Source organism: Triturus cristatus, chromosome 7, assembly GCF_964204655.1.
Source record: "Triturus cristatus chromosome 7, aTriCri1.1, whole genome shotgun sequence".
Classification (NCBI taxonomy): Eukaryota; Metazoa; Chordata; class Amphibia; order Caudata; family Salamandridae; genus Triturus; species Triturus cristatus.
In genome coordinates this window covers 267,419,321-267,442,144 of record NC_140590.1, presented here as the reverse complement: position 1 = coordinate 267,442,144, position 22,824 = coordinate 267,419,321, and the positions used below count along the sequence as shown (strand labels likewise).

Genomic DNA, 22,824 nt, shown 5'->3' with positions numbered 1-22,824 from the left:
GGAGGTCCGTTCTTGCAAAAGTTGATGTCTCAGAAGATGGGCCTGCTATTTTAGTTTGGGTTCATCAATACAAGCTTCACATCAAAATTGATCCAAGGGCTACTATGCAAGTTAAGGTGGTAGAGGATGAATCCATGGAGACTATTCTGAACTCACTTAAGAATGTCTTTGATGACAAATTGGGTATGCTCAAAGGTTATGTACATAATATTTTGCTTTAAAAAAAAAAAAAAAAAAAGGCGCAATTCCTGTTCAACACAAGCTCAGAAGAGTCTCTGTCATGGTTAGGGAAGGAGTAAAAGAATTATTGGAAGGAATGCTAATGAAGGGAATAATTGAACTGGTGGAGGCTTCCGACTGGGTTTCACCAGTGGTCATAACACACAAATCGGATGGCCGTATAAGATTGTGTGTGGACTTGAGGTTACTAAACCAGAACATCATTGCTGACACCTATCCACTGCCAAACATTAATGAACTTATGTTGCTGAAAGGCGGTAAATTATTTTCCAAGTTAGACCTTAAGAGTGCATACCACCAGATCAAGCTCCACCCGGACTCAATGCCCCTCACAGCCTTCAGTAACATAAAGGGAACTTTTCAATGTACCCAAATGCCTTTTGGCCTCACTTCCGCGGCAAGCATTTTCCAACACATGACATCACAGATTTTTAAGGGTTTGGACAACGTCTTGTTCTTCAGGCTGACATATTAGTCTTTGGTAAGACGGTCCAGGAACACAATGCTATGCTGAAACAGACCCTACAAAGAATTGTGGACATGGAGATTACCTTGCGCAGGCAAAGGAGAGGAGTTTGCCTAACGGCTAGGGCGCTCGACCTCAAGACCTGTGGAACTGGGTTCGAGTCTCTGTAATGACGCTGAATATCCTGTGATTCTGGGCAAATCACTTAATCTCCCCGTGCCTAACAAAAATGAATGTGTGTCCTCAAGTAACGCAACTGGTGCTATGTAAAGCGCTCAGATACCAGATTCGGATCAAGTTCGCGCTATATAAAACTCTGCAAAAAAATAAAGAAGTGTTCTTCCCTCACTGAAAGCGTTGAATATTTGGGCTATGCCTGGTCGTCTAAAGGTGTCAAACCCAAGCGAAGCCTACTCAAAGCCATTGAACAAGCCCCAAGACCAAGGATCAGTTGAGATCTTTCATCGGTCTCATTGAATTTCACGCAAAGTTAGATCTTTTTTGCAGACAAAACTGAGAAACTCAAAGCTTTGCTGAGGAAAGGTCAGAGTTTTGTCTGGGGCTCGGAATAAGAGGAATGCTTCGATTCCATCAAGAAAAATTGGTTGTGCAGGGATTTTGGCTTCATTTGACTTCAAACTACAGTCCATAATAACTGTTGATGCCAGTGCAGCAGGCTTGGGTGCAGTCTTTTCTCAAAAACATTGTGGTGCTGAGAAGACAGTGGCCTTTACATACAGGACCCTAACCAGGTCTGAAGGGAACTCATCTGTAATCGTGAGAGAGACCTTGGCTGCTGCATGGGGTGTGGAGTACTACCGCACATGTGTGGGGCACAGAATTATTACATTCAGATCTTAAACCCCTTCTCAAAATTCTTTCACCTGGAGCGGCAGGCAAGGAGTCTACTTGATTAGCCAGATTGCAAGAATATCATTATTTACTGGAGTACATTCCTGGTTCAATCAAGCAGATTATGCTTGTCCTGGTTGGCATTAGACAATACGCAGTCTGATGACATGATTGTCTGACAAACAAGATGGACCGGTTGCTTTTGTGGAGGATGTTGTGTGCGAGGGGTCTGGTGCTTTTTCCTTAGAGAAGTGGAGTTAGGAGATGGCTAAAGAGAACACCCTCATGGAAGTGATGCGTTTGGTGACCTCTGGTAGAAAAAAAGTTGTGTATCTGTACCTGTATGTACCTTCCTCAAAATTTTAGACGAGCTGTCCACTTGTGGAAGAAAGGTGCTCAAGAAAGGGGACAGGTTTGTTCCCCTGTCTGGTTTAAGGGGGAGAATAATCAGAACGGCTCACGAGGGTCACCTTGGCCAGGGTTTGACGTGTCGTGTCAAGGCTCACGTTTGGTTGCCTGACATGGATTATCAGATTTTGGAGTGGGGTGTTAGTTGCAAAATCTGCAAAGAGGAAGAGAAGAGGCTCAAGGTAGGCAAGCAAGCGATCATGGGACACATCCCCAATCTTGGCAAGGCTTGGCACAGTGTCTATTGATTTAATTGGTCCCATGTCGGAATTGGATGAAGACTGTGTGGTGGACGTGTTTTCTAGGTGGCTCTGTGTCCTTCTTGAGGGAAATCACCAGAATATCCCTCATTGTCTTAGAAAAACCTTTTTGGAAGAGGGTACTCCTTACTTATCACCGACAATGGTAATCAGTCTCCCAGGAAATTGAATCTTTTCTCGAAAAACAATGGAATCACTCATCATTGCACTGCATTATACAGCCCCCAAGGTAATGGCATAGTAGAGAGGGCCAACAGAAAAGTGAAAGGAGTGATACAGATGGCAGTATCTGCTGGTTTAGAAGTTAAGAAAGCGGTTCAGGATTTGGTTTGGGCCTATCGCACTACCACTCAGGAAACCAAGTCCAAGTCTCCCTTTGAGATCATGAGGGGTAGACCTCTGTGAAGCAAGTTTGTTCCTTCCTGGTTGAGAGAGTGGGTATCTAGAGATGGTACTCAGATCTGTGAGCTGATGAATGATATGGTTTCGAAAGGAAGAGTGGTTGAAGGAGACTGGGTCAAAATTAGGTCTGGTTGCACTGTTAGGGGGTTATCGAAATTTAAAGGGCTGTGCAAAGTTTTGCGCACGTTTGAATTTTATGTCATTCTGGAGAATGGTGAGCACTGGACTCGACGCAGAGTTGCTTTTTATCAAAGGGGAGATGAATGTGTGAGAAAAGAGGAGAGGAATTGTTATGGCTACTTTTTCATGGGTGATGCGGAGTTTGTTGCCTGTGGTCAAAGAGGCCAGGCTCCTGCTGTGCCAGGAGAACCTGCGCTTCCCAGGAGCTATGCTGAGAAGGGCAACACTGTTGGGGAATTGGATTGTGGTGCAACCTCTCAGGGTGTCAGAGTTCGCAGACCACCCGTGTATTTAAGGGATTATGTCTCTTAACCTTGCGTCTACCCCCTTTGCAGGCTGCCTTATTTTGTTTTTCATGCTCCTTGAAAGTTTGCGCAATGTTTTCCCCATAGTTACCCTCGCTGTTATCATCCCTCCCTTACTTTCCTGGTGATCCTCCCTTGCTCTCTTCCTCTTGTTTTTTGTTCAGAGTTCTGTTGTTGAACGAAAGGGGATGTGTTATGTAAGGCTCGCGCCCTTGACATCTACGGTGTGGCGGACATGCGACCCACATACCACGAGGGTGCGAGGACACCACAGCACCTCGAGTGCACGTGGACAACAAAGGGATAGAATGTGTGAGGTTTGGACATGTGGGGAGATGGTTGGCTCCAACGACGGTTTTGTGTTGTGACGGCCAAGAGAGGAGCCCGCTCCTACCAGTGTTCTGATAATAAATCCTCGTACTTAAACGACATCGCTGTGCAGTGTCATCATTATCCACAACAAGCCATCAGAAACTGCAGCAAGGCCAGGGTCTAGTGCCCTTCTCAAAGTTTAAACGCGAAACATTTGTAGACGTCAAAAGGTTGCCTGCCAATACCTCGATGATCGGATTCAATAATATTGCAGCTATTCCCCCAATGCCCATAGTAGAGTTTACCATTTACAAGGGAACAAGAAAAAAAGTCAAGCATACTAGGTTTGCCAATTTTCAATTATACAGATCACAGGATCCACGTAGTGAGCAATTCGTATTCTACTCTGGTGTAGAACATATTCCAAGGATGCCGAACCAGATAATATACAAGGAGTGCGAAAGGTCATAGCCTCAGAAAGAAAAGTTCTCGATAACCTAGGGAAAGCAGTGCTGTGTCAATACTCACCGGTTGAATCACTGGGATTTTCCAGCTCTCCAGTCTTTGAGTGTTTAGTTTCATTCACATCCTCTTCATCGGATTCATCCAGTCTAGCTTCAGGCTCCACAGTTTTGCCAGAAAGCCAGGTATCAGGCTTGAGATGCTCATCTTCAGAGGAGAAGCCAGATCTCCCGTAGATGGAAGGGTAACTCTTGGAGTAGGAGTCTTTGTCTGTTGCTGCTGCCTCTTTGTTCGCCTGCCGGATGGAGACTGGGTTCGTAAGCACTGTGGTCTTGTGCACAACAGCGATGTCCTCTATGTAGCGTTGTGCGGCATCAGAAAGGGCGCCACTGCCATGGGATGTGTATTCAAATGTAGTCTGAAGCTTGGGCTTGTATGCAGTAATTAAAACAAAGTCATTTCCTGTTTGCCGGCGGTACTGCTCTGCAGCACGGACAAGAGAGTCCCAGCATTCTTTGTGGTTATCTGCCATATTATTCATCTTGGCTGGATGGCAACCTGAAGAAACAAAAATACAAAGTGTTAATCCCCAAATACATTAACTCAACCACTATGTGCTGGTACCACAATGCTTGAACCAGCAGCTCCTAAATGGTCTCTTTTTGCTTTGTTTGGATAGCTCTCCTAATTTGTTTTAAAACTTAAAAACAGTACACAACCATCTACAGATAGTAATGCGCCATGCAGCACAAGCTCCATCATATTAGATACTAATGTGTATGAAACCGCCCATAACAGGTTCTTCAACTGCACATATATACATCAACGATTCACCACCTGAAAGTGCTTTCACTATTATCCTCAGATCTTACTATGACTGAGCACCTCCTGGACTTCCATACAGTCTTTCCACCTTAGCCCAATAATGCATTCCTCCAAGCCTCTCCGACCTATTGGGCTCTGTCCAGCCGCCAATGGAACACTATTTTCAGTTTAGCCACAAGGTGGACCGTCTCCTCGCAGCATTTGAGCAGCACTCCAAAGGACGCAGCATCCCCTCTATTTCCTATGGAAGCATTAAAATTGTATTCGACACAGTTGCCAAAGTACTGGAAGCCATTTTGACTTCTGTCCATTCTTCTTCTTTCAGAATTCACAGGTCTAGCTCTCTTCGGGTCCTGAGCTCCCACAAAGTGTCCGGGTTGTTTATCACGAACGACTTAGCGTTGTAACATCCCATTCCTACCTAAGAGTAGGATGGTCAATTTCGTCTCCAACAGGTTGAGGTCCAAGAGGGCTGCAATGTCTGGCCTGTGTGTTCCAGTGTGGGGGACCAGTTGCAAGTTAAATAAATTGGATCTTGTGTAGAAGAAAGTATCTTTGCCAGTTCCTTCAACTATTAATTGTGGCTGCCTTCTCACACATCAGATTTTCGAGATCCCTGTGAGCTGTCAGTGTCAGAATCCTCAAGCCTAGATGCACGAGTGCAGGAGCAAAGTACTATTCCGCAAAGTAGTTTCCAGTGAAATTGTAGCATCCTACTCTAACCCCTTCGGGGCCTGGCGCCACCACTTAAGAGTGTAGTAAATAAGGGTAGTGAGTGTGGTATAGTCAATCCAAAAGGTAAATCAAATATCGCTGATCCATCAAGGAGGTCAGTTTCTAATGTTTGGGCTGAGTCTCCACATCTCCAAACAGCCTCGCCTTAATGGGAATAATTTGGATGCCCGATAACGGAGGTCTAAGGACAGCCATTCCCAAGCCCATCGTGAAGCGACTGCACACAGTGCCCAAGGGATACCTTTGGTTGTTTGATAGCCCTAAGGAAATTATTGCAAGGCAGGTGTTCACGTGGGGGTAAAACGTACACTAATGCACGGACTTTCTTACAATGGTGAAAATCTTTGAAGTTCTTCCCCACAGGGTGCAGCGATGTTTTCGACGTTAAAATGCATTAAATGAAAATAAGTATAACGCACATAGGACCATTAATGCGCAGAATGAAAACCTGGGGGGAGAATTCTGTTGACACCATTATACTAATCAGTAATTTTTTGCAACCAGAAAACAAAAAAATCAGACTTTTTTGGTTACAGAACGATGGCAACCATTACGTTACTCGCACGATCTTCCATTAAACGTGAGGAGGTTTAAGATCAGAACTGAAAGTGACCCCGTGCAAGAACAGAAAGTTATTGTGAAAAATACTAAATACATGTTAGCGTGTTCTAACATTGCTACAGGCGTTCTATTTCTGTAGTGAAATTGGATGACGAGTTGCACATACCAGAAGATCAACGACAAAATGAGCTTGCTGAATGAACTGCCGCAGAGTCAGTCAGAGTGGAGCTGCTGCTTTCCGTTACAAGCGTGCAGAGAATTCAATGAGCGCCTGGTTCCTCCCTTGCTAACACGGGTACCTATGGCACAAAACATACCTGCGCGTCCCACCTTCCGTCAGTCAATAGGCGCTCGACTTTTTACTGGATGACTTTTGCCACTCCGACGGTCTCAGTGAGCGGCATCCGGGCTTGAGGCGGCTGGAAGATCACGAAGACCCATGCAAACGGGACCGGTGTTGTGGTTAGACTTCAGCTCACGAAAGCCACCCGGCCTCTACGCACGCGTCGCTTCCTGTGGCCCTCCAGCACTCTTTCCTGTGCACCGATGTCCTGCTTTGTAAACATCCGTCGCCAGGAGCCACTCGGTCTGTACCTTGCGTCACCAGCGCGTCAGCCTCTAGACACAGCTGTAGTCTTGGAGTCCTTTCGTTGCCGCAGTTCTTGTCTCGGTTGTCGAAGTTAGTCGTGTTTGCACTCTTTCGTTCTGTATAGGTTTTCGTAACGGTGTGTGTTATAAAACGAGCTCAACTGACGTGGGTTGGGACACCGCGTAATGTTCAGAGCGCGCTCTGAGCGATACTCTGCCCGAGACGTGATGAAAAGGAAAAGCAAAGCCAACCCTCCAAGACGTCGATTTTCAGCAATAGGCAGATAGCCACCGATCCATAAATATAACAGTTTCTGCAGAGGTTCCGATTGTTTTGAAAAAGTCAACGTAACGTATCCAGATATAACAAAGTTCAAGCCGCCAATGTTGCTGCTACCGTAAAAGTGAAAAATACAGGCTGTTTCTTCATATTTTGAGATTAAGACCAAGAGCTAGTGCGTTGAAAGGAGTGTATGTAAAATTGTATTTATGCTTTTTAAATCTTTACTATTGCGCTGTCTGTTGTGGAAGACCTATCGTGGACAATACCAATGCTTACAGTGTGTTTCTTTGGGTGAGCCCATTGTTCGCCTTTGGCTAGCTTTCTTGTCAATGTCATTTGATTGTATCTTATTCAATGACATTCTTTCTTCTTCTTGTGTTTGTCACTCCCCTGGACTACCCCAGCGTTTCATTCCATGACTCCATCCAACTACTTTTTAAATCTCGCCTATAGACAGCTGAATGTGGCTGTTCTCAAAAACCACGTGTCCCCAATACAGTAAACATAAGGTGGGTGTGGGCATCAACACAGCCCATTGCTTATTGTTGGTTGACGTTCTCGTCAATGTAATTTGCTTGCTTATTTGATAGCTTTCTCCTCTGTTTTTGTCACACCCACAAAGCATTGTTTCGTAACTAATATACAGCTGCTTCCCCTTTTAGGTCGAGCCTAACACAGCGCGCATGCGCTGCTCTAGGAAAATGACCTCTTGGAATCAATCTGGGCTTTTCACACGCTCGTGCATGTGTTTTTTTTTTTTGTTGCTTTTTTTCTATTGGGCTTTGCGTTCGAAGACAGCACGCAATTGGGCAAAGGCGGGTGCATGTCCCACCTTTCCCAGGAAATGTATTCGCCCACGTCCTACGGCTTGCGGTTACGAGCAGCGGCGCGCAGTGTGTCATATGTTATTCGCATGCAGCGGCGGGCACAAGCGCGCGCACCACTCCTGGGCTTATTTACCTCGCTAGAGTAACACTTATCCCACAATGCACTGCACTTGTGCCTTTGCTCGTGCGCTGGAGTCGCACGTACATGTCCGCCAAGAGCTCTCTCCGCCTTTCATCTCACATCTGTGGCACAGCGATAACGTCCGCTCGGACCCAAGACCCCAGATGGAAAAATACATTTCATCCTCAGATTGCACTGCACCTCTCTGAGTCACAGAAATGGCTTGCTTTTTTTAAAACAATGTTGATAAAGTCTTGGCGCCATGTGGATTAACACGGGTATATTACTGGGGTATTACTGGGAAAGCATCAGCCTCTTATTACCCTGACAGCACTTACGGTCCCGGCCTTTGTTTCACTTTCCTTTCACTGCCTGGGCTTACGCGCCACCCTTATGTGTCTCCTCTCATGTCTCCGCTGCCCCCCCATCCTTCACCCTTCCTATCCTCTTGTCATCTCGCTCCATCCTCAGAAATACTCCTCTCTGTCCTGCCCTCCCCTCCACCCTGCGTATGAGTCATCTCTGCCCCCCCACTCATTCCCTTTCCCCATTTCCTGCTCCGTTACCATTCCCTGGCTCCCCCTTCACTAATCCTCACTCGCCCCCTCTCGACCGACCCGCTCTCTGCCCGTCTGTGATTCCCTGGCCTCTCTCCTTCCTGCACACCTGTCCTCCCGCCCCCTTCCCTCTCATCTTCCTCCTAGCCTCTGATCCGCTCTCTGTTCCTCCTCGTGATTCTCTTTCCTTCCCGTGCTGCCCCCCTCCACTTTCCTCCTCCTCCTCCTCATAGCCTTTTATCCCCTCCTGAACACCTGCCATTATTCCCCTGAACCCTGATAATTCTCTCCCCCACCATGCCCTCATATCCCCTCAACCTGATTCTCTCTCCTCTCTCACAGGCCCTCTCTGGAGCTCTCCTTCTGATTCCTTCTCCCACGTCTCACCCTTCCTCTGATCCTGTCTCCCGCCCTCCACCTCTCCAAATATCCTCTCTTCCCCTCCTCCTCTCCCACACTTTCCTCCTTCCGATACTCCCCACTTCTCTCCTCTCTACTAAAAATCCTCGCTCTCCTCCTCCGGATCCGCTTCCGTCCCCGCCTCCTGGTTCCATCTTCTTCCCTCCTCCGATCTCCTCTCTTCCCTTTTCCCTGATACACCTGCCCCCCCAACCCCTGGTCCCCTCCTGTTCCCTGTCCTGCTTCTAAAACCCTCTGCTCCCCTCTTCCTGAAGACGTGTCTTCCACTTGTCCAAACCCTCACATGTTCCGGCTGGTGTACTTACAGTATGATGTGTTGCCACCATTGCACACGCCTGCATTTTACCACATGAGTGGAAGATATGTTTTTTTAACAGACATCTCCACTGGTCGAACTGCATAGACTGATAGTCTGCACTGACTTCTGCAACCCAGTGTTACCACAGTACATTACAAAGCATGTTTCTGTCCATGACACACTGGGATCGCGAATTAAACATCATAGGGCGTAAATTTGTGTGGCCGGATTATTAACAGGATAATGTGCTGCATGGCTAAACACTTATAAGGTCCAGAAGGCGAGACCTATTGGCTATGCCAATGCTTGTTTATCTTTCTTTCAGCACATCTTGGGAGTGCATGTGTTCTCTCAACCCCTCCCCCCCAACTCCATTGCATCCCCACTGAAGAGGATTGCTTTTGATGTTCTGCTTACATTTCTTTTTATGCAAGTACTGTTTAGTGAAGCGCGGTCTGTCATGACCAGCTTTTCATCTATATTCTCCTTCGGCACCACCTTCACATCATTACCTCCTCGTAAGTCTTCCTTACCACATGATTGACAAAGTTAGCTTCAGTTCCACCACAGAACCCCCAAGCAATTTTACGCTCCAGTCCCCCCATCCCTCCCCAACACGGCTGACCTCCTTCACCCATGTCCCAGTACGAGAGGAGGCACGACTCACCCCACCTTCTGTTTTTTTTTTCTACGTTGCAGACTCTTCAAATATGTTACAGGTAATTGGGGTGAGGTCATGCTGTAGCGGACCTGTATTCCCAATATGTGGTCCTGCTGTTTGGACTCACTTGTGTTTTGGCATGCACTATTTGTGGCCCTGCTATAGCGGGCTCTTGCTGTCCTGACGAAACCCTGCTTAAGCGGTCTCGTTTGTTGTATACGAGGTAGAGCGCTAAGAGCTGCTCTGGCTTAGCGCCCCCTTCTCCGATGCCGTGTACTGTGTCCAGATGGTTAGGCACTACACCATTAATTTCTTCCGAGTGCTTCTCCGCTTGGGTGTTTCATTCTGCATGCCGGCAAGTTGCTTTGGTGGGCAGCCTCTAATGAGTGTGCAAAGTGGGAGTCAGCATTTCTGGAGGGGAACGCTGTGATTCAGCTATGACTTTTTTGGCGGTCAGCTTGCGTTTCAGCACCATGCCTCTGTCTGGTGCCGGCTGCCTCATGTTGTCGGCACGCTCCCCCGGGGTCTGTCCGAGGAGGCCCTTGTCTGGAAGGCTGCAGGTAATGTTGGGTGGTGCCTGGTTTTGGGAAGGTGCGACTGGCGCATGGCTATGCTCTGTTGGACGGCAAAGCATGTCTGGATGCTGCGGCGTGCACGCCAACACCATCTCCCTGGAAGCCTGAGTCTGGGGGGGATGCTGGTCTCCCACTGCTGGATGCCTGGTGTTGTTTTTTCTGGAGTGGTCTGTTGTTTTTTGCATGTGTGATAATCTCTTTGTCGCTTTTGGCCTGGTATGTTGGGAGGCGGTCACTCAGATCTGCAATTAGGATCAACTTAATTACATAAATTGATGTACTTATGCATTTATTCTACAACAATTTGGTGATGAGTCCAGAGGCACTGACTTAACAGATGATGCTACAGACATCGTCCCTCTCAAGACGTCTGCAACAGACCCAGCTCCTTCTTTCACCTCAAAATCAAGACGCTCTACAACAATTTAGATGACCAAGATCCTGCACAGCCCCTACCCCCAGCAACGCCACCTACCTGGACCCCTCTCACGACAGAACACACCATAAAACCATGAAGAGCATCCACTCCGGAGCACCCTCTGACCCATGCCCTGCCTGAGTTATGTCAAACCATCAACTGCTCCCTTGAAACAGCCACATTCCCCAACAACTAGAAGCGCGCCAAAGTCAACCCCCTCCTAAAGAAGCCCTCTGCAGACCAGACAGACCTCAAGAACTTCAGGCCAATCTCACTGCTTCCATTTGCAGCCAAAGTCATCGAAAAGGCTGTCAACGCCTAGCTATCACCCTTCATAGAAACCAACAACATCCTAGACACCTCTCAATCTGGATACCGCAGCAACCACAGCACTGAGACTGCCCTCTTCACCACCACTGATGACATCCGCGCCCTCCTCGATCAAGGCCATATGGCAGCCCTCCTCCTGCTGGAACTATCAGCAGCCTTCGACACCGTCCCCCACTGCACACGAACCACAGGGCTCCATGATGCTGGCATCCAAGGAAAGGCCTTAGACTGGCTAAAATCATTCCTCTGAGGAAGAACACAGAGAATAAGACTACCGCCCTTCCTCTCAGAGGCAACAGAGATCAGATGTAGAGTACCCTAAGGATCTCCTTCAGCCCCACCCACTTCAACGTCTACATGGCCCCCCTCGCAACCATCGTCAGAAACCTGGGGCTCAACATCGTCTCCTACGTCGATGACACCCAGCTCATTCTCTCCCCCACTAAGGAACCCGACATCCCCGGGCCCAATTTCCAAGAAGGGATGAAAGCCGTCTTGACTTGTATAAAGAACAGCTGCCTGAAACTCCACTCGGAGAAAACAGAAGTCCTCATCCTTTGCACCACCCCCCCTGTATGAGACGGCACCTGGTGGCCCCCCGCCCTCGGAAACTCACCCATCCCAACGGACCATGCACTCAACCTCAGCATCATACTGGATTCATCACTCAACATGAATCGCGAAAACAATGCCGTCTCCTCCACATGCTTCAACTACCTCTGCATACTACGCAAGACGTTCAAGTAGACCCCCCCCCCAACCCCGAATCCAAGAAAACCGTCACGCACTCATCACCAGCAGACTGGATTACGGCAACGCCCTCTACGCCGGAATCAACAAAAAACTCCTCCGCAAAGTCCAGACCATCCAGAACGCCGCAGTCAGACTAATCCTCAGTATATCCCACGGTACAACCACATCACCCAACACCTCTGAGGCCTCCTCTGGCTCCCCGTCGAAAGAAGAAGAATCTTCAAGCTGCTCACGCACACCTTCAAGGCCCTCCACAACACCGGACCCTAATACCTCAACTACAGAATCTCCTTCCATGCCCCCAAGAGAAACCTCAGTTCGGCTAACCTCTTTCTAGCCACCTTCCCTTGCGTCTACAGGACCAGAGCAGGTGGAATATCCTTCTCCTACCTCGCAGCCAAGACCTAGAATGAACTCCCCCCTTCACCTCCGACGGAGCCTGACACTGCACCAATTCAGGAAAGACCTCAAGACTTGGCTCTTCAAATTACTCTAACGGAGCTACCCACCCCCAGCGCCTTGAGACCCTCACAGATGAGTAGCATGCTTTACAAAGCCCTGATTAATTGATGCTACATGCAAGTTGCAGCAGAAAAGTGCCCAGATCGAACCTGGGTTGTGTGAGGAGCTGTTGTGAGCCTACATGAAAGCTGGAAGTCTCGGAGTGCTGTGGGCAAGTAGCCGCTTGTGCAGGACATAAATTGATTTAAGTTTTGCCGGCATTGTGGGGGCCTCACATTGAGCCTGCGCAGTGTTCTCTCGCAACCTCTGACTGATTGGTCAGGCATTCGGCGCCACCCAGTGCACAATGCAGTGATGCTTGACGTACAGCGCATTACGCACGTCAGCCATATTAGGTGAAGCTTATGACTTGTACAGCACTCATCTCAAGGCTTCGACACTTAAGCACTACTCACAGTGGCCATATTAGCATAAGAAAAAGTGGTGAATGCACAAATCTGTTAACATAAGCACATCATATTTAAGATTTGGTATCCTCATACAGTGGTGCACACACCAGTGAATGTCATATTGCGCATAACGCCTCCTCAAGGAATTAATTAGTATATGTTCGGGAGTGGTGACGCACACTTCAGCACTTGTTTATTGTGTGGTTCAGGATTTGTGGAGTGTGTTTCTCTGCAGTGATGCGCACACCAAGCAAACTTAGGTTGACAATTGAGATCGCATTTCAGAGCGGTGAAGTGCACACCTTAATTATATTTTTAGGACAATCGGCTTCCTTTTATTATATGCTTCTCTACTCGTAGCCTGTCAACCAATTGTCTATTGTGTACAAATTTGCAAATAACTTCGAAATAGATTGGTGGTGTTTGATATTTCAGTATTTAGGTGTCACTGCGGCGTCTTCACATCTTTCTATTATTACACCACCAATCTTCTTACGGCATGCTGTGGGAAGATTGGATACGTATGTTCGACAATTACTTGGTAGCACTTGATGGCCTAGAGTTTTCTCCTGCGTGTAAGAAAGCTTTACTTTTTTGTGCTGACCGCAGCAAAGGGGCGTTGCCCTGCTGCGAGCCGTGAGTGGCCCAGAGGAGGTGGCCGTACTGAGAAGAGGACGAGACCAGGCCCCAGTGGCGTCAGGCCACGGTGATATTGCAGAGGGCATCGAAGGCTGAACAGTGAGGAGTGACAGGGAGACAGCACCTGCTTCCCCGATCTGCCTGCACACCACGGTCAGAGCCAAATGACACAGTTACAGAACAGGGTACAGGTTCTTGAGAGACGAGCAGAAGACGCCGAAGGCCACAACAGACAAAATAATATCAGGGTAGTGGGCCTCCCAAAAAAACTTGAAAAAAGAGACATGGTAGGATACCTGGGAACATAGCTGCGCACAGAAGTGGCCTGAGTTAACCACTCCTTTCTTTTCCCTGGAGCGCGCACATCGAGTACCGGCAAGACCTTGGGCACTGGGCCGACCCACTAGACCAATCGTGGCGGGGTTATTACACTACTCGGACAGAGACATTATACTACGGAAAGCGCGCTCAGATGGCCCCTACACAATTGAAAATGGGAAAGTCTCAATAGTCCCCGAATTTACGGCAACGGTGCCAGCTAACTGGGCTTCATTTCTAGAAGTTAAGAGGGCCCTTCAGGACAATGATGTCCAATACTCCTGCTTATTCCCGTCAAAGCTGTGGATAGCTTTTGGAGGCACCACTCACCTCTGTGAGGTACCAGAGGCGGCATGGGACTGGCTGGAGGCCCAAAGAGAAGGACCTCCCTCCCACAAACAAACGGCCCCTGTAGGAGAGTAGGATCCACACTTATGTTGCCCCCACTTTTTTTCTGATGTTAACACTGGTTTCTGGCGATAGTCTGGCTGGGACCCTGCTAATCAGGGCCCCAGCATCTCTGTTCTCTCTAAACAACTTGGAGTGCATATTAGATGCACTAGTGATTGGATACTGTGGTACCTCATGAGCCCCTAGTATATGGTACCTTAGGTACCAAGGGCATAGGTACTTCACAGGCCTACCAGGGGCTGAAGCATGTATTATGCCACCCCTGGGAAGCAGACTAAATCTGACACCACAGGCCTGCTACTGCAGCCTGGGTGAGGTAGTGTTAGCACTCCTCACTGAGGTATAGGTTCTCTATATCTCACCATACACACACATATAAACCTATCAGTCACCCCTAAGGCAGGCCCTATCAATCCTGAGGGCAGGGTGCTTGGTTTACAATGTGAGGGGGTGCCTCTGCATGAGCAGGGCCCCTCTGCAGCTGGCAGAGTCTATTCTCTGTGGCTGTTTGTGGATGCGGTTAAACCATATACTCTTAAGTGCATTATAACCTACCGGTAAATGCTAACTTTGGAATGACTGCATCAAAACATGTCGTGTTTGGTGTCAAACAACTTGGAATCCTACCCCCACACCAGTAACTGGTGTGGGAGTATGATCCCACCCTTCTAGAAGGGACGACATGTACCCACTGTGGAAACACGGTAGAAATCTGAAAGAGCCCTGGCATCACAAAATGGATGCCACCAGCACAGACACTGGCCTGCCCTCCTGCTGCTGACTGAAACTTGCAGTGGAGGAGGCTCAACAATAGGCATCCTGTCACAGGGAGGTGTCACCACCTTCCAGACAGGATTTTAGTGTATTGGGGCTGGGTGGGTGCACTCCTAGAATGCTTTGAAGTCCTGCACTGGGGGAGCAGTAGGCTCCTCTGTGCATATGCCAGCTCAAACCGGTTCAGGGGCTACCTGCCCCTGCTCTGGCGCGAAACTGGACAAAGGGAAGTGGGTGTAACCACCCACTCCCCTGTCCCTCCCAGAGGAGTGGTCATAGAGCTAGTCCCTCCCTTTCTTTTAGTATAAGATAGGGAACCCTTGCCATTGCAAACTAGATATCCCTGGACGACGCTCTACAAGAAGAATCCTGGGCCTTCGATGTTCCACTACCTTTGGAAGACAGAAGAATCTCCCTTAGAGTCAAGGAGTGACTCCCCTGCTTGGCAGGCACCAAAAACTTGAATCAACGGTCGCAAACTTTCCCGCTCCCTTCGGAGTCCGAAGTCCCTGCAGCCCCGGAAGTGGATTTCCTGACTTCTTGACGGCCATTGTGAGTCCCCAGCAAAGCTGAGGCGAGTGGACCCCACGAGTGACGAGGAACAGCAATACCCAGGTACCGTGCACTATTGTCGAGTGCAACCTCTTCATGAAGTTCTACGAACTTGTGCATTGGACCACGTGTGGCCCAAGCCACCAGCAGGATTTCCCTCGAAAATCAGAGGCCTACCTCGTCCCGAGTGACCATGGGCTCCTGTTAAGTGAATCCTCACGAGGCGTCTTCGCGATCCCTTGCCCGTTGGCTTGTGGGTCCCCCGAAGACTTTCTCATCGAACCAAAGGGCTCCCCTGGTTGCTCCAGGCCTGCCCTCACTTACCCTTGCTGGGTGAGTCCCTCAGACCTTGCTGGTCTGCACCGCTGACTTTCTTCACTTTCCACCAGACTTTCTGTTGCCAAGGCTTGTTGGCTCCAATCCGGTTGCAGACACCTCAGTAAGCTGCATACTTCGTGGGACACTCCGAATCCAGCTCCTGGTCATCACCAAAGCCTCCTGGACCTCGTGGCTGAAGAGTCAAAACACCCTTGATCACCTGAAATCACCCAACTTCCGTGGGCATCCATCTTCCTGGCCCGGGTCACTGGCAAGTGACTGCGAACACTGTCCCTTCTGCTTTCAGGTCTTCTTCATCTTGAATCCAGCCTTGGATTCCACCGGACAGTTCTCCAGTCTTCACAAGCAGCAAAACATCTTCAGCTTCCATTGAAAGCGACGACGCGACCCGACACCAAAAGACACCTATGCACCCGGCTTCCCTGGGTGAGGTAACTCGTGCACTCCAGTGCTCCTGTGCGTGTTGGCCCTTGAACTACTTACCTTGTAAGTGACTTGCTTGTAGACTCTCTAGAAGTACCCTAAAACTTTAAAAATCCAACCGCGACTTGCTCCATTAAAATCAATAGGGAACCCGCGGCTGTGTTCTCACACTGCACGCGTCTCCCGTGGGTCCTTTACTTACCTGCCTTGGGTGGATTAGTGAGGCCCCAGCGATTCTACAGGCCCTAGGCCTTGTCCCCTTGCAAGTCGACATTCCTAAACCTCTTTTTTAGTATATGGTCTGGTACGCCCCTAGGGCCCCAGCCATATTTGTGCTTAACTTATTGTGAAACGTTGATATTTGCATATGTTCCTGACTTCTAATCTCATAAACAGATTAGTAGAGTGTGTCTAATACATATATATTTGATATATATACCTGTGTTGTGTCCTTTCATTTGGTAATTCAAGAGATTATAAGGTAAAACAAGCTGCTTTACATTCCTCTGAGACTTAGCCTGAAGGCTGCTCTCCACAGCTACCACTAGGATAGCTTTCTTTAAAAGGTTGTCTTAAACCTATCTACCATAAGAGTCGAATTGGATTGGTGCAAGGTGGCCACTATAACTAGTGACCAGCATATGCCAGGCCAACATCTCACATTGGTGGGCAGCGTGTGGGATTCCAGGTTGCCACTGTTTTACCATAAAATCTCTATTTGAATTACTAACTGAAAACCACTAAAGGTACTCAAGGTACATATTAAGTCAAGCTTAGTATCAATAAGTTCTACGGAACTTAGAGCTGTTTGTGAAGGGATAGCACACCCTTGCAGGTAGTACAACACTCGAATGTCCTCAAAGGGTGGAGCCAGTGGGTCCACTCAGCCTCAGTATAAGGACATGACCTTCTTTGACCTAAAGGCCATGTGTGTTGCAAGACACCTGAAGCGAGGACAGAGTCCCTCCACACTAGGCCTGATAGATCTGCTTACAACAGATGATCTGAGGTTGGCTCTAGGAGCTAACAGATCTGAATCAGGGAGTGGGTCAAGTACAGTGTCTGGGTCAGATGATGAAAATCAGGATAACCAGGACTCTGTGATTAAAGGGCCAGATCCACAAGGATCTGAACAGGACAGAGGAATTCTCCCTAAGAGAACTGACAGGGTGGAAGAGAGGGTCAGGTCCCCTTCAAGGGAATCTGACCACTCCTATCACTCTGGAAGAGAATCTGTCCATCAGAGCTCATACTGTTATAGAAGAGAGACCTCCACTGAAAGAATGTACAAACTGCTGCAGTATGAGGAAGCAAGATTTGTCCTTAAGGCCAAGCAGTTGGCATTAGATAAAGAAGCCTTTGAACTCCAGAGAGCTTCTAGAAAAGAGGGGTTAGAACCCCCTGGTAGCAGCAACACTGTGCCTAGAGTCAGAGATTACATTCCAGACCATAGGAACCTGTCCAAGGTTGTTCCTCCCTACCAGAGTGGGGATGATATCCACAAGTGGATAACTGCTATGGAGAGGGCCTGTAAAGTACAAAAGGTCCCCCAGAAACAGTGGGCAGCAATTGTGTGGCTCTCCTTTTCTGATAAAGGTAGAGACAAGCTCCTCACTGTTAGAGAAGAGGATGTTGATGATTATGATGTCCTGAGAAGTGCATTAATAGATGGGTTTGGCTTAACCACTGAGCAGTACAGGTTGAAGTTCAGAGACACCCAAAAAGCACAGAATCAGGACTGGACTGACTTTGTTGATTGTGCAACCAAGGCTCTGGAGGGTTGGCTGGTTGGTAGTAGAGTCACTGATTTTAAGGCATTGTATAATCTAATGATGAGAGAACAGATCCTTAATAATTGCCAAAACCAGTTGTTGCATCAATGCTTGGTGGACTCTGATCTGACCTTTCCCCAAGAATTGGGAAAGAAGGCAGACAAATGGGTCAGAACCAGGGTGAGACAGAAAACCCAGAACCAAGGGGGTGACAGTAAGAAGCAGTATCCTAAAGGCTCAGAGAAAGGTGGGGATAAGTCAAAAGACCAGAAGTCTTCACAAAGCCCCCAAAAATCTGCATCTGGTGGGGATTCACAGTCTACAAAGGGAAAAGGCCAAAAGAAGCCCTGGTGCAAATTCTGTAAACAGAAAGGGCACTGGACTTCTGATTGTACCAAGTCCAAAGACCAACCCACCACCACTCCTGCCCCTAAGGCAACTGCTAAGGCAACTGTTCCCCCCTAGTAAAGCTACTGGTGGAGGTGGTAATCAGAATAAGGGTGTAGTAGGGTGGACCCTGGGTTCTGAAGTGGACTCTGGCCTAGTCAGAGTACCTACTCAGGCATTGCTGTTTGTGAGGGAGACATTGATATGTCCTTCCTAGTGAGCCCCAGTAATCTGGGCAAATACAAACAGCAGCCTGTAATAAATGGCAAACAGGCTTTGGCATTCAGGGACACAGGTGCTAGTGTCACCATGGTGGCAGAGGATCTGGTGGACCCTGAGCAGATCATCCTGGGTGAAATGTACCAGGTTACCAATGCAAGCAATGTCAGGACCAACCATAGTCTGGCAGTTGTGAATTTCTCCTGGGGAGGGGTAACTGGCCTCAAGAAGGTAGTAGTCAGTGCAGACCTCCCTGTCGAATGTCTATTGGGCAATGATCTAGAGACTTCAGTCTGGTCTGAAGTAGAGTTATGGACTCATGCTGAGATGTTGGGCATACCTGCAGAGGTATTTGCTATGACCAGGTCACAATCCAAAATGCATCAAACTGAACCAGCTCTGGATCCTGAAAGTATGGACCAGGTGCTACCCAAGAGGAGGAGCAGTAGGGTTAAGGCAGTGCCTTCCCCTCTGTCTCCGATCACAGATTCCCCTCCTGAGGGAGGAGAAGCAGATCCTGAAGAAGGAACTACCCCAGAGGGACTTGAGCCTGATCAGGTTGACTTCTTGGGGGCAGGGGGACCTTCCAGGGAAGATCTGAGTAAGGAGCAACAGTGCTGCCCCTCTCTTGAACCCCTCAGACAGACAGCAGGCTGCTGGTGAGGCTGCTGGGAGTGCTAGAGGGTCCCATAATGTTTATTGGGACGAGGGACTCCTATATTCTGAGGCTAGAGATCCTACCCCTGGAGCCACCAGGAGGTTGGTAATTCCTCAGAAGTTTAGGGGGTTCCTCTTGACCCTAGCACATGACTTCCCATTGGCAGGACACTTGGGCCAAAACAAGACCTGGGATAGGCTTGTTCCACATTTGCATTGGCCACACATGTCAGAGGACACAAATGAGTTTTGTCGCTCCTGTGTCACTTGCCAAGCCAGTGGCAAGTCAGGTGGCACAACAAAGGCCCCCCTGATACCACTACCTGTGGTGGGGGTTCCCGTTGAAAGGGTAGGGATTGACATTGTTGGTCCCCTTGACCCTCCAACAGCATCTGGGCACAGGTTTATCCTGGTGGTAGTGGATCATGCCACCAGGTACCCAGAAGCAATTCCCCTCAGGACCACCACAGCCCCTGTGGTGGCAAGAGCCCTCATTGGAGTTTTCTCCATAGTGGGTTTCCCTAAGGAGGATATATCTGACAGAGGTACCAACTTCATGTCAGGGTATCTTAAAAAGCAATGCGGAAGGAGTGTGGTGTAAACTACAAGTTCACTACTCCCTATCACCCACAATGCAATGGGTTAGTTGAAAGGTTCAACAAAACCCTAAAGGGAATGATTAAAGGCCTCCCAGAAAAGCTTAGACGAAAATGGGACCTTTTACTTCCCTGCCTTCTGTTTGCATACAGAGAGGTTCCACAGTAGGGGGTTGGCTACAGCCCATTTGAACTTCTGTTTGGGCATCCTGTAAGAGGTCCATTATGTTTGGTGAAGGAGGGCTGGGAGTTACCTCTCAAAACTCCCAAACAGGATGTGATGGATTATGTACTTGGTCTCCGCTCCAGGATGACTGAATACATGAAGAAGGCAACCAAAAACCTGGAGGTCAGCCAAGAACTACAAAAAACTTGGCATGACCAAAAGGCTGTGCTGACTGTATACCAGCCAGGACAGAAAGTGTGGGTGTTGGAGCCTGTGGCCCCAGCAGCTCTCCAAGACAAGTGGAGTGGCCCCCATACAATTGTTGAGCAAAAGGGAGAAGTCACCTACTTGGTGAATCTTGGAACTCCCGGGAGACCCCTTAGGGTGCTACATGTCAACAGATTGAAACCATATGTTGACAGGGCTGACATGGGCTTGCTCATGGCAACTGATGAGGAACAGGAGGAGGAGAGTGACCCTCTCCCTGACCTGCTCTCACAGAACCCTGATGATGGGTCAGTAGATGGTGTTGCTTTGGCAAGCAGCCTCACTGACCATCAGCAAACTGAATGCAGACAAGTTCTGCACCAGTTTAGACATATGTTTAGCCTGACCCCTAGTCAGACTTCCTGGTGCACCCATGAGGTGGACACTGGAGACAGTCTGCCTGTCAAGAGTAAAATCTACAGGCAACCTGACCATGTCAGGGACTGTATCAGGACTGAAGTCCAGAAAATGTTGGAACTAGGTGTGATTGAGCCTTCAGATAGCCCTTGGGCTAGTCCAGTAGTCCTTGTGCCCAAACCTCATACCCAGGGTGGTAAGAAAGAAATGAGGTTTTGTGTAGACTACAGAGGCCTCAATGCAGTCACCAGGACTGATGCCTATCCAATTCCAAGGGCAGATGAACTGATTGATACTTTGGCCTCAGCCAAGTATCTGAGTACATTTGACGGCTGGCTATTGGCAGATCAGGTTAGCTGATGATGCCAAGGCCAAAACAGCATTTTCAACCCCTGGTGGGCACTACCACTTAGTGGTGATGCCCTTTGGTTTGAAAAATGCACCTGCCACTTTTCAGAGGTTGGTGAACAAAGTTCTGACAGGTATGGAGACTTATTGCTCAGCTTATCTAGATGATATTGCTGTCTTTAGTTCCACCTGGCAGGATCACCTGGTCCACCTCAGAAATGTTTTGGAGGCCCTGCAAAAAGCAGGCCTCACTATCAAAGCCATCGAGTGCCAGATAGGGCAGAGTCAGGTTGTGTACCTGGGCCACCTTGTAGGTGGAGGCCAGGTTCTACCATTGCAGAGCAAAATCCAGACCATAATGGAATGGGTAGCTCCAACCACCCAGACACAGGTGAGAGCCTTTAGGTCTGACTGGGTACTACAGGAGGTTTATTAAGGGATATGGATCTATAGTGACCCCCTTAAATGATCTTACCTCAAAGAAAATGCCAAAAAAGGTTCAGTGGACAGCTAGCTGTCAAAAGGCATTTGATGACCTAAAGCAGGCCATGTGCACTGCCCCCATCTTACAGAGTCCAGACTACACAAAAAAGCTCATTCTCCAAACAGATGCTTCTGAGCTGGGTGTGGGAGATGTACTGTCTCAACTGAATGATGAAGGTAAAGACCAGCCAGTAGCTTTTATAAGCAGAAGGCTGACCCCTAGAAGGAAACGTTGGTCAGCTATAGAGAGGGAGGCCTTTGCTGTGGTGTGGGCCCTGAAGAAGCTGAGGCCATACTTGTTTGGCACTCACTTCATAGTTCAGACTGACCACAAACCCCTCCTATGGCTCAAACAGATGAAAGGTGAAAATCCAAAACTGCTAAGGTGGTCCATTTCCCTACAGGGGATGGACTATACAGTGGAACATAGACCTGGGACCCAACATGCCAATGCAGATGGACTCCCAAGGTATTTCCACTTAGAACACTAAGACTCAACTGGTCAAGGTTAGTTTAGTGTCCCTGCGTTTGTGGGGGGGGGGAGGGGGGGGGGGGAGTTGTGTAGGAGAGTAGGATCTGCACTTATGTTGCCACGACTTTTTTTCTGATGTTAACACTGGTTTCTGGCTATAGTCTGGCTGGGACCCTGCTAATCAGGGCCCCAGCCTTTCTGTTCTCTCTAAACAACTTGGAGTGCATATTAGATGCACTAGTGATTGGGGACGCGCTTCGCTGTGGGGGACAACACACCTTTGGGCATTGAGCCTCTGAGCCCTCTGTTTTCAGCGCGAGATACCGGGAGTGGCGGCGACGGCGAGACCAGCGGAGGCCCCGCCCCCTTGACCCCTGAACCTTCTTCAGCGCCTCGCGCCTCCCGCAGCGCGGGACGCGCGCGGGCGTGTGCCGGGCTAAGCCCGGACAAAGGGCGGGCCCTCTGAGGCCCTCAGAGGACCGAGTGAGGCCGGGTCGGGCCACGTCATTAAGGTGTCAGGTATTCATCCGAGATTAGCTGGACTTGGTGAATTGGATTGTCCCACGAACGGAGGCGTGATTGTGCAGGATAAGAAACTGCTTGATGCTTTTTAACTGAACTATTTTGGCTAACTCTTATTTCGTGTAGGTGTTATTACATCCTGCTATTGTTTAATTTCATTTTTAATAAATTCTGAGGCATCATTGAACATGTCGAAACCCACGGTAGGAAACAAATCCTCCACTGCTACTACATTAGATAATTATTTAGTAAAAGTGGTCACTAAAATAAATAGTGAAAGACGTAAATCATTAGGACAGGGTTCCACTCCCACTACCCTTTCCCCTTTATTGATCAGCGCACCCACTACATCATCTCCGCCATCTCATGGTG

The 22,824-nt window shown here is 48.6% G+C and overlaps 1 protein-coding gene and 1 long non-coding RNA gene across 3 annotated transcripts in view; one reads left to right on the top strand and one right to left on the bottom strand.

Moving 5' to 3' along the window:
- Positions 1 to 6,591, bottom strand: part of AKT1S1 (AKT1 substrate 1) — a 55,012-nt gene extending 48,421 nt beyond the window's left edge. The window contains exons 1-2 of the mRNA XM_085616193.1: positions 6,326 to 6,591; positions 3,954 to 4,445 (exon numbers count right to left, since the gene is read on the bottom strand). Of these exons, the coding sequence (XP_085472319.1) occupies positions 3,954 to 4,428 (475 nt within the window). The 5' untranslated portion in view covers positions 4,429 to 4,445; positions 6,326 to 6,591. The remainder of the gene's footprint in view (positions 1 to 3,953; positions 4,446 to 6,325) is intronic.
- Positions 6,589 to 22,824, top strand: part of LOC146809375 (uncharacterized) — a 51,967-nt gene continuing 35,731 nt past the window's right edge. Inside the window, exon 1 of one of the 2 annotated variants that reach the window (XR_014966415.1) lies at positions 6,589 to 6,687. This is a non-coding gene — a long non-coding RNA (uncharacterized LOC146809375). Of the gene's footprint in view, positions 7,068 to 22,824 lie in introns of both variants that reach the window. The other variant, XR_014966416.1, reaches the window with a different exon arrangement.